Source organism: Capronia epimyces, assembly GCF_000585565.1.
Source record: "Capronia epimyces CBS 606.96 chromosome Unknown aczIQ-supercont1.2, whole genome shotgun sequence".
Lineage (NCBI taxonomy): Eukaryota > Fungi > Ascomycota > Eurotiomycetes > Chaetothyriales > Herpotrichiellaceae > Capronia > Capronia epimyces.
Genome location: NW_006912905.1, coordinates 605,544 through 618,071, shown reverse-complemented (window position 1 = coordinate 618,071; position 12,528 = coordinate 605,544). Strand labels below are relative to the sequence as shown.

The window sequence follows — 12,528 nt, the reverse complement described above, 5'->3', positions numbered from 1 at the left end:
GACAAGGTTCTTTCATCTCAAGCATCACTCTAAGCTCTGATTTATGAGCAACCCAATTCACTTCTTCATCATTGCCTCTGTACATTACTTCAGTTGCAATTCTGGGCACTGCTATATTCCTATTGCACGGAGTCTGGGACCAGTGGCCTCGCAAACGATTTGTCTTCCCGCACCCCGACTTCTACCCTAATCCGAATCGACCTGCTGGATTACAACACAACCTCATCACTTGAACATTTTTCATTCACAGTACTTTCACCGATTTAGATCAAAAGTCGCACCTCAATCTCGCACCTCCGCAAACGCTACACCTTAGTCGCACACTGGCTACGCTCCCAAGCCTCACCTGAGATCCGCATTTCGGATGCAGCCTATGCTGCCGCACTACGGAGTTTAGAGAAGATGGGGAAGGTTACGAGGAAGCCACAGGAAAAGCACAAAGTGTCACTGGTACGTGAGTCTCCATTCCTGTCTTGAAGATACTGACATGGACTTGATAGTCACCGGCCGTATCAGATCTCGTCAAGAAGGTCTCTACGGTCCCTCTCGCCGATTTACCAGCCCTCTTCAGCGGATGGTCGCAGAGATGGCCCTACCCTCGAGGCGACCTGAACAACTGGATTGAACCTCTTGATCGTTTCGACGGCATATTGAGAGACTTTAATGCCAAATATGGGCTGGACAAAGGCCCCCAGACCATACCATTCGGCGTCTCGTTACTCTTGGAAGGGAGCCACGGTGTCGATGAGAAACGACTGAAAGAGATAGGCTTCGGCCCAGAAGGTGACAGAGAGCTGGTGGAGGCAATCCTGGTGTTTTCAAAACTGCTCGTGGAGAAATGTGCCAATCGGGCAGTGTACAACAGCACTGATCGGTTGAACGATCTGCTGAATACCACATCGTTGTCTCTCCTGCACAGCACGCTTCGGATCACTTTCTACCTTGCGCAGAGGTACGCAGAGCGTACGCCACCCTCACGCCAACACGCCACGAAGTTCTACGACTTTGACCATGAGCGCCTTCAGAGACTTGCTGCTCCTTTCGGACATTCGAATAGCCTGCTTGGCAAACGAGGAGCCACATCCCCCGTCAAGACTCTCAAGTCGAAAGAGAAGCCCCCTCACTCAACCAAGGCTAGACGAGGGTCATCTGCTGTGAACCCAAACGACTTTCGTTCTTTCTGCAAAGAGACGTCTTCCCAAAGTGACCGTGGAAAGTCAACATCTGTACCTGATCGGGAATGGCTGACATGGGCACATGTGAAAATCTCTTGGTCTCCAGTAAGCCTGGAACAGAAGCCTCACCCAAGCGAGACATCCCAGCCTTCCGAACCACCGTCGACCCCTACGCCCATCAGACAAGCTCCTTCGGGACTTAGTAGAGTTGATACGACTGGCTCGCCAAATGGAAGCGCCAGTCGAGTGGTTGCGGGAGTGGAATTGAAGTGCATCGAATATGGCCCCGGGGATTTGTCAAACACTACGATCGAGTCGATATTGCGAAATCAGCCTGATGAAATGCCCCCGAACGCTCGATACGAGCTGCTGCACCAGCTTCGTGTCGCATATGGCCTCATAACATCAGCGAAGACGCGAAAGGAACTCTTGGCGGTGCGACTCCTGGCAATCTCCAGTCTGGCCAATGTGTTCAATGAGCCTGAGCTATCTCAGAAACTGTTTCCTACTGAGCTGGGAGGTCCCAAGCCTCACGATCTTGTCCAACAGATTATCAGTCTGATACATGATACCAAGAAAGCTCAAGCGCCTGTTTCTCTATATCTCCAAACACTTGCAATGGACACACTTGGGGTCCTTGCGCGATTGAAGACATTTGCTCCGGATATTAATGCCGCACTAGGGGCAGGGTCGAGCCAAGGCCTTCTTTCCCAGTTGATCCAGAAAGGCTTGAATGACATAGCAAAGGATAATGACAGTACCGATACCTCTGTCGGTGATGACTGGAGAGAGGCCGTTTTCTCAATGCCGCAAACTCTCATTGAAGCGACAGGCCACCATGGTCGTTCCAGCGAGGCGGTTATGGCTTCCAGCTTCCTCACCGCGTATCTGTCGGGCTTGAACATCACCACAGGCAAAGCCTTGCGAGTTCATTTGCGCATGCTCGACTTTATCAAGACATTCTTTCATCACTTCAAGGATGGTCTTGCAACCTTGCTGGCGAGCAGCGCGTTTGAGGCGATAAGCAATCTTCTCGAGATTCTCGTGACCAGTGCTTGGACGTTGCTACAAGCTGGCGAGGGGATTGCAGCGCAATACAAAACCCGCGCTACGGACTACGAGATTCCATATGTGCACCAGCAGGTTATTCGATCAATTATCGATATGATCAACGACATCAGCGGTCATCAAGGGGCGCAGGCCGATCGAGTGCTGAGAAGTCTGGTTGACTCTCAAGCCCTGCTTCGAGCGTTCCGTCTCATTGTTGACCACCTATCTGCGTTCGGTGCACATACCTGGAGTGAACTTGTGAAGGCTGTTGGTGGTTTCCTTCACAACGAGCCCACCAGCTACACTGTGATTTCTGAAGCAGGTATCATTCAAAGTCTGCTCAACACTGTCACAGCTTCGCAGAACCAGTCCATTCAGACAGGTCCGAAGTCAGTCTCATCGGAACCTGCAAACCTTCCGCAAGGTATTCCACCCGTCGTCGACGCCATCATCCAGGTTGCCCAGATATTCAGCGCTATCTGCCTTACCAACGTTGGGTTCGAACTATTCAAGGCTTCTGGCGCCCTGGAGAAGTATTTTGAGATGTTCGAATCTCCTGCCCACGTCAAAGTGTTGAATGACGCAAATATTCTAGCACATCTAGGCTCAACTTTTGACGAGTTTGTCAGACATCACCCAAACCTGCGAAACGCAGTCCTGAGTGCGGTAATAGTCATGGTTGCGCGAGTTCGTCACATCAGCAGGTCGCTCGCTGTCAACTTCGGAGCTGGACCGAAATTGTGGCTGGGATCAGGCGATGAGCTAGTTCCTTGTGGTGGACGGGAGGCTCTTTCGCTCGAGATAGCCCCCTCGACGTCTACAAACACTGATGCCTCTACAAATTCTAGAACCATCGATTTGCCCAACGGAGACAAGCTCACTCTCAAGGCTGAAGTCTTGCCGCCGAGCACCGTGTCCGGAACTCCAAGTGATCAAGACAGCCACGGTCTCAAAGCGAATGATTATGCCAGGCCTGCCATTGCTTTCTTGGTGGCTTTTTTCGAGAACCAATCTCTGTGTAGCAGTTTTCTTGATCATGGAGGATGTGATCTGGTCCTTGACTTCATCACATTGCCGAGCCTGCCAGTCGCAAATGAGCCTTTCGATCGACCTGATGGCATGCTCTCGGAATTGTCAGCGGCTATCCATATGATGGCCGAGACGAAACCTCACATCGTCTTACCCGCGGTTGTGGATCGCGCACACTTCGCTTGCTCAGAGTTGAAACACTTCAGCCAGTATCAGCCGAGTGACTGGACCAGCTACTTCGCACCTTTGATCAAAGCCGACGCTGTTTCCTACACTGTCGACAGCGGCGCTGCCCCTGCACTTCATGAGGTTGAGGTCAATGGTACCCGGATTGCCAAATCCTTGATGACAACATTCTGTCTCGCCCAAGTTCTGGCAGAGGTCTTCAATGTTCCAATGTACAGTACCAGATCATTACAGAACTATCTTTTTGGCTCAGTCAATTTGGCAGATGTTTTTGCCGATCTGTGCAAAACGATGGGAAGCATTTCCGCTGCCTGCTACAGAGAAGACATCGCCATCCAGCGATGCATCCCTGAGTCTTGGATATCCGCTACGCGGCCGGAACATTTTTCGACGGGTGACGCTGAAGTTGACAAAATACTTAGTGTTCAAGACAACAATGCACGCTCTGGTGGGGATGCGAGTCTTGAGGATGTGGCCATGGACACGACACCTGCCACTGGGGCCTCCGACTTGGACAAAGATAAAACGAGTCCTTTCTTTCAAAATACCCGGGTCCTCCGATATCTCTTAATTGAGACGCCAGCTGCTATCACAGAGTTCCTATGCCGACTTGGACGTGGCCTTGTTGGCCGTCGGCGTCCAGACACCTTCGCCCGGCAGAAGGCAACCATTGTTGCAGACGCACTTGCCTCGGCCTACCTAACTCAACTTCAGCCATATTTCCTCACTTCGAGCGGTCCTTCCGAAGACTGCGAGCCTCGTTTCACCTATCTCGTCATCGCACTTGACAATGTGCGTCGCAGCTTTTACGATGACAGTCATCCCTCATCAGGACCAATGATAAGTCCAGCCCGGCAAAGCTTCGTCGTGGAATGCTTTCGGAAAGCTGGGGGCGTGAAGGTTCTGGCAAATATTGGGACACAATTTTTTGACAAACTGAAGTCGTGCAAGGTGGAACATTCGACGTTCTCTGCGAATACTGGCCTCAAGATTTGTCTAGATATCTTGGACCAATTCACGGACGCGAAATGCATTATCGAATCTTTGCAAGCCAACATTATGAGAAACAATGACCCGACGAAGCCATTTTACTTCAACTCCGCTCAAACACTACTTAGCCTCCGAATGGAAGCGCTTCCATTGACTCGACTGATTTGGGAGAGCGAATACGCAGATCAAGCCTCCAAGGATGTTGTGCAAAAGCTTGTTTCTATTCTGAAACATGTTTTCGCGGGTAATCAAGAAAGCGAAGCTATACAAACTGATGAGCAACAGCCTGTTGTGGCGGCATTTTCCCCTAGAAGAATGGTTATTGATCCTCAGAAGGTTGCTCTGCTTAAGGACAACGGTTACGACGAAGACCTTGCTCGTGAAGCCCTATTCCGCACCAATTCACAAGCAGCGAGCAATCTTGCAGCATCTGAGGAGTATTGTAAAGCCATAGCTTCAAATCCACGACGGCGACGACTACCTATCCCAGACAGAGAGGCCGACGGTGCTGTAGCCTCTGGCTCTACTCCAAGCAGCGTGGTTGAAGCTGCTGTTACTGATGTCGTGAACAATACTGTTGATGATAGTTTGATGGAGGATGTGACAGGTCAGCAGAGCCATCGAACGTCGACCATCTCAAGACATTCAAGCAGTACGGCACAGGACACCATCAATGTTGGACGCGAGCGGCAAGGTCGGCCCGAGGGCTTTCAACCAGAACCGCCCTCTTCCTTTTCTGTCGAGTCAATTACGGCACAGAGAACGGCGATTCGAGAGGATCTCGCTGATCGCTGCAACAATATTCTCAACAACCACCAGAACCTGACCTTTGAGCTCTCAGATCTCATCATTACCGCAACTAACAAGATGACTGAAGAAGAGGCTGCCGAGTTCTGGAGGGCGAGCGCAGATCTTCTTGTCAGCTCATTACTGTCGATGCAAGTGGACGATGAAATTAACGAGGCCCGAGGGAAGAAGATCGGCGCAGCCGCGCATCTTCTTGCCCTGCTTCTTCAAGAAACCGAGGTGTTTAGGGCAACACTGAGCATATTCCAGGAGGCATTCGATGGACTTCTATCATTTCTCCGGCTTCCGGCTTCCGATGGGCGACCTGCACAGGAGTCCTTTCCCTGGGTTGCTCCTGTCTTGCTCATTGTTGAAAAGCTGCTTTCGAGGGATTGTGAACCTGCAGAAGTCAAGTGGGATCCTCCCAATGACCTTGACACCCTGAGCAAGGCAGACATCATCCCTTTCTCTGTCTTTGACTCGTCGACCAAGCTTGAAATATTCGATGCCCTCATCAACCTGCTGCCACGTGTTGGAAAGGATAAAATGATGGCTTTGGCTGTTACAAGGGTCCTCGTGATTCTCACGCGAGAGCGAGAGCTTGCCTCGCGCCTAGCTGAGAAGCGCAATCTACAAAGACTCTTCCTCATGATCAAACAGCTGGCGAACAATATTGGCCACCGACTCCAGAGCTCTTTCATGATCGTCCTACGCCATATTGTGGAGGACGAGGAAATCCTGAAACAAATCCTGCGCACCGAAATCAAATCCCTTTTCACATTGCGCACCTCCTCAAGGCAAGTCGATGTCGCAACGTACCTTCGGGAGACGTATCACCTTGCCCTTCGCTCTCCAGACATCTTCCTTGAAGTCACGAATGACTTGGTCAAATTGTCGGCCTGGCAACCCCACCATGGGAGTCCTGTTGGGCTTGTGTTGAAGGAGACTGGCCAGTCAAAATCACCCGGCGACGAGATCGGCGGGCAGGCCCATGACACTGCCGAAACTGGCGACGCCACAATGCAGCCAGCAGCTAGCGTTGAGCCCACAGAGACTTCAGTTGGAGATACCGGCAGGAACAAGGCATCTGAAACGAAGGCCCCTGTCGTGGAGCGTCCCGATGGTGTTATTCACTTCATCCTTTCAGAACTCTTAAATTACAAAGATGTTGAGGATAAGGAAACTGTTGCTGAGCCATTGCCGACCACCAGTGCAAACAGCCCACGCGACCAGAATCAAGCAGCTATTCCTCCAGTTTCAAGTGAGGATGCTGGGAATATCCCTTCAGAACAATTGAATCCCGACAAGGGCAAGTTCAAACATGACGACCATCCAATCTTCGCCTATCGATGCTTCTTAATGTATAGCCTGACGGAGCTCTTGCACTCATACAATCGCACCAAGATCGAGCTCATCAATTTCTCGCGCAAGGCAGACCCGATGGCTGTCACGCCATCAAAGCCACGGGCAGGTGTCCTCAACTATCTCTTGAACGGCTTGATCCCGTCTGGATATGTGGACAAGGAAGACAGTGCACAATTCAAGAAAAAGGTACTAACAAGCGACTGGGCCATCCGGTTACTTGTTGCCTTATGTGCCAAGACCGGAGAACTAACTCTGAGTACTTCTCCAACTCGATTCTCTTCACAGCCGCAAATTGAGGATACGGACGATGAACCAGACCTGACTTTCGTGCGTCGCTTCGTCCTAGAGCATGCTATAAAGTCCTACAAAGATGCGATCTCCGCGACCGAGCCAATTCAAATGAAATACAGTCGTCTCCTTTGCCTTGCAGACTTGTTCAACCGGCTCCTCACGAAGCCGACCTTACCTGATGGGTCGGCTGGGTCCCAAAACACATCGTACAAGGTGCTTGCTCGCATGATGTTCGAGAAAAACTTGACACAAGTGTTGACAAGCTCTCTGGCCGATATTGATTTATCATACTCTGGATCAAAGAGGGTCATCAAATTTATACTTCGGCCGCTACAAGAACTCACCAGTTTGGCTGCCCATCTCAGTCTGACTTCGCCAGATTTCTTAAGCTCTGTTGCAGGAAATATGTCTGATGATGTGATCTCATCCGCTTCCTCGGTCTCTGACGTTGATGATGAACGCGAGGAGACTCCTGACTTGTTTCGAAACTCTGCTCTCGGCATACTTGATCGTAATAGAGATTCTGAATCCTCGTCTGCTTCAGACGAGGAAGATGAGGATGCAGAGATGTATGACGAGGAGTACGAAGACGACATGGAATACGACGAAGGGGTTGGTGCGGCAGGCGCTGATGATGAGGCTGTGAGCGATGAAGAGATCGATGATGAAATGGCTGCTGATGGCGACATCGAGGGCCTTCCGGGTGATGTTCCCATGGACATCGAATTTGTGATGAACGATCCTCACATGGAAGTTGATACAGAGGATGACGAAGAGGAAGAAGACGACACCGACGGAGACGGGGAAGACGACGACGAAGACGAGGGCGGCGATGACTTCATGGTTGAGGACGACGATGAAGACGCTGGCGAGATCAATGGAGATGAAGAGAACCACAGCCTCAATGACGGATCAGAAGATGAGGGTGATTGGGAGGACGAAGAAGAAGACCAAGAAGATGAAGGAAGCGAGGAGCAAGATGACATCGCTGGTATCGCCTTCAACGGCGATGACATGCCCCTCGGTGGCCATGGTAGCGGCGGAGCCCCCGGCGTGCTCAGCAATCTCCTCCGAGTCTTGGGCGACCATGATTTGGACGGTCCTGGCGGCATACATCACGTTCCTACTGAACTCATCGTCCCCGCCGCTGGTTCTGGCGATCGTGGTGACGAAGATGAAGATGAGGACGAGGATGAAGATGGCGACGAAATGGACGAAATGGACGAAATGGATGAGAATGACGACGAGATGGGCTTCAACAACTTTCGCTTCGAGCAGTTTCTCAACGGTGACGAAAGCATAGACTTTGACGACCAAGAGCCCTTACTCTGGAACGAGATTCCTATACTCCGTCGTCCTCGGCACTTCCGTGGCCCAGGTGGTCACGCGCCGAGCTTCGGAGGACGGCGAATGGGACATCGGGATGATATGCATCCAGTCACCCGTCCAGGTCGACTTCAGCAAAATGGGAGACCGGGAGGCGATGATGGCATGAACCCGTTGCTGCGGAGACCCGAACAATCACAGGACTCTCGACAGCTTAGGCTTGCTGAACTGAGTCCTGGTATTTTCATGCCTCCTGGATTTGACAATTTGCCGGCGATCGGTAGTTTTCCGCCTCTCGGGGCCACATTTCAGACCATCATCCGGAGTGGAGATGTCTTTGAGACCGGAGGCCACGGTGCCATGTTAGATGCTATCCTTCAGGCGCTGCATCGGCGGGACCGAGGGGAGGGGCGATTACAGTTCAGCATGACGGCGGCGCCACTATCCGACATACGGGAGGCTTTGCGACCGACCATGCCAGGCATTGGGCATCGTCACCATTCTCGCGAAGAACCTTCACGATCCGGCGGCTTCATCCCGGCACTAACAACGACGCGATGGCAAGAAGAGGCGCGACTTCTTTTCCCAAACGTGCATATGGACAAGGTACAGCGTCTCCAACTTCGGGTCATGGCTATCTTATTCCCTCTTGCTCAACAAGAGGAGAAAGAGCGGCGACGCAAACAAGAAGAGCAGAAGGCAGAACGCGAAGAAATGGAGAGATTGAGATTGGAAGCAGACAAGCGTAAGCAAGAGGCTGAGGAACGCGAGGCGGCCGCGAAGGCGGAGGAAGAACGATTACGAGCCGAGTCCGAAGCAGCGGCTGCTGAGAGCGTTCAGGTCGGCGAGTCAAGCGGGCATGATGATGGTGACACAGAGCCGATGGAAGATGTCCAGGGCACCGACACTGAGACCGCACAGGGAGCTCAGGAAAGCTTAACATCGAGTGGAGATGCAGCTGAAGCTCGCATTTTTACTACGATCAGAGGTCGTCAGATTGATATCACTGGTCTCGCCATTGATCAGGAATATCTTGAAGCTCTCCCAGAGGAGCTTCGAGAGGAGGTCATCATGCAACAGTACGCTACCCGGCGCGAGCAGGCCCGTCAAGAAGGAGGCCAATCGAGTGGTATCGACCCAGACTTCCTTGATGCTCTTCCTGAGGACATCCGTGAGGAGATCCGTCAACAAGAAGCCCATGCTCAGCGGAGACGTGAGCGCGAAGCAGCTCGCAGACAAACTGGTAATGTAGGTGGACGTTCTCAACCCGAAGATATGGACGGTGATTCAATTTTGGCCACCTTTGAACCCAACCTACGGCGCGAGGTTCTTGCCGAACAGACAGAAGACATCCTCAATCATCTGGATCCACGACATACTGCAGAAGGTCGCACACATGCTAGGCATCTCTTCAGATACACTCCCATGGCTGATCGCGCGGGCCAGAACGGGCGGACTAACGAGGAAGCCACTCAACGAGAGAATAAGCGGCAAATCATTCAGATGGTGGACAAATCCGGAGTTGCTACCTTACTACGCCTCATGTTCATTCCGCAGCAAGGCTCTTTACGAGCAAACCTTTGGCATATCCTTCGCAACATCTGCGGAAACCGCCAGACTCGATTTGAAGTTATCAATCTCCTGCTTGTTATTCTCAAGGAAGGATCTACGGACGTCTCAGCTGTTGAACGAAGCCTTGCCTCTTTGTCCCTTCGCGCAAGAGCCGCGGTCGGGCAGAAGACTCCGCAGCCACTGAAGCGCGCTGTTTCAATGCCAGCGGGAATTAGTGAGGAAGTCACACCCCTCGTCGTTGTACAACAATGTCTTTCGGCCTTCAAGCAACTCTGCCAGAGCAGTTTCCACACCAGAACCATCTTCTTGCGTGAGGTCGATGTCAGCACAGCTTCGAGGAAAGGAAAAGGAAAGGCAAAGGACTCTAGAGCGGTCAAGTTCCCCATCAATGACTTGATCAGCCTCCTTGACAGAAAATTGATAGTGGAGAGCTCATCTTGCCTTCAATCATTAGCAGAGCTCCTCTCTGCTGTTACCCAACCCTTGCCAATGCTATTACGCAAGGACAAAGAGAAGGCTCCAGGCGACGAGAAGCCTACTGATAATGGCAGCGACAGTAAAGCAGAAGAGTTAACTGCGAGGTCTACAGAGCCTGATCATCCTGTCACTGGAGAGCGGAATGTTGTTGTCGGAGAAACTCCAGCAGCACCTACTGACAGCGCACCTGAGACAGCGGCAGAACCTGCCACAAATGTGCCTTCGGAGACCGGCAACGATGACTCAAACGCGGACGATGTGAAGTTGAAGAAGACATTCGAACCACCCGAGATTTCGCACCGCAATCTGCAACTGGTGGTAAGCATATTTGTTGCTCCAGAATGCAGCAGTGATACATTTCACTCCACTCTGGAGACTTTGTCCAGCCTTTCTTGCATTCCAGGAACAGCCGGTATCTTCAGCAAAGAATTGATCACCCATGTCAAGAATCTCTCTCACTCTATCTCTACCGACCTCGACGACCTGCTACCTCACTTGAAAGAAGCGCAGTCAATTACAGATCTTCAGGCGATTGCTTCATCGAAATTCTCGCATGGAGGCTCTGACCAGGTCAAGCTTTTGCGAGTCCTCCAAGCGCTAGACTACCTGTCTGCCCCCAAACCGGATCGCGACGACAATGGTGAAAGCCGAGTGGTGAGGAGGGCCTTGACAAATTCGTACGGAAGCCTTAGACCTGTTTGGGCCAAGCTCAGCGAGTGCTTGGGCGTAATTCGGGAGAAAGACAACATCACCGGCTTTGCAACCATCCTCCTCCCGCTGATAGAGTCGTTGATGGTGGTGTGCAAGAATACCTCTCTCCAAGACCCGACAATGCCGCGCCAGGTTAGGGAGCAGACGCCTGGAAGTCCCGCACCGGAAGCCCTCGATGATCTTCAGGAGCTATTCTTTAACTTCACCACAGAGCACCGCAAGATTCTCAACGACATTATTCGCCAATCTCCGAAATTGATGCAAGGGAATGGGAGTTTCAGTCTTCTGGTCAAGAATCCGAAAGTGCTCGACTTTGACAACAAACGCGCATATTTCACCAAACAAATCCATTCTCGCCTTCATCAACAGCGGCACATTCAACCACCTTTGACTCTGAACGTCCGTCGTGACCAGGTGTTCCTTGATTCCTATAAAGCTCTGTACTACAAGACGGCTGGGGAGATGAAATATGGTAAACTGAACATTCGTTTCAACGGCGAAGAAGGCGTCGACGCAGGTGGTGTCACACGAGAGTGGTTCCAGGTGCTTGCTCGAGGCATGTTCAACCCAGACTGGGCATTATGGCAACCAGTGGCAGCCGATCGTACGACGTTTCATCCCAATCCCCTCAGTTGGATTAACGGGGAGCATCTACTGTACTTCAAGTTCATTGGCCGGATCATCGGCAAAGCATTGCATGAAGGCCGGGTTCTTGATTGCCATTTCAGTCGTGCAGTGTACAAACGTCTGCTCGGCAAGGAGCCCAACCTCAAGGACTTAGAGTCAATGGACCTTGATTACTACAAGAGTTTGTTGTGGATCCTCGAAAACGACATCACCGAGGTCATCACCGAAGACTTCTCGGTCATCGAGGAACAATTTGGTGAAGAGAAGGTGGTCGATCTCATTCCTGATGGACGAAACATCCCGGTGACTGAGGAAAACAAGAGAGAGTATGTGAATGCACAGGTTCGCTATCGGCTTACCACCTCGGTTAAGGATCAGCTCGAGGCGTTCGTCCGAGGATTTCACGACATCATTCCCGCCGAGCTCATTGCGATTTTCGACGAACAAGAGCTCGAACTTCTCATTTCTGGGCTGCCAGAGATTGACGTCGACGATTGGAAGGCGCATACAGAGTATCACAACTATACTGCCAACAGCCCTCAAGTGATCTGGTTCTGGCGTGTCGTGCGGAACATGAGCAACGAAGAACGAGCGAAGTTGTTGCAGTTCGTGACTGGTACTAGCAAGGTCCCTCTGAATGGTTTCAAGGACCTGGAAGGCATGCAAGGAAACACCTTGTTCAGCATTCACAAGTAAGTCAAACTGCTTCTACCCCTGCACTCTACCAGACACTGACCATGTAACCAGGGATCCAAGTCAATCTCGCCTTCCAACGAGCCATACTTGCTTCAATCAACTTGATCTCCCGACTTACGACGACTACGAGACACTGAAGAACAATCTGATGAAAGCGATCAATCTTGGGGCTGATTACTTTGGCTTTGCCTAAGTACACCTTGTTCACCTTATTCACCAGCTCCTCGGGGCTAGGCACTGCTTGACG

General features: G+C 51.5%; 1 protein-coding gene across 1 annotated transcript; it reads left to right on the top strand.

Moving 5' to 3' along the window:
* Window positions 1–402: 402 nt before the first annotated feature.
* A1O3_02040 (E3 ubiquitin-protein ligase HUWE1) lies at window positions 403–12,474 on the top strand (the record flags this gene model as incomplete). The annotated part of the gene is made up of 3 exons (XM_007732183.1): window positions 403–450; window positions 501–12,277; window positions 12,333–12,474. The coding sequence occupies 3 exons, from the start codon at window positions 403–405 to the stop codon at window positions 12,472–12,474; spliced, it is 11,967 nt and encodes a 3,988-aa protein (XP_007730373.1).
* Between the last annotated feature and the right edge of the window lie 54 nt (window positions 12,475–12,528).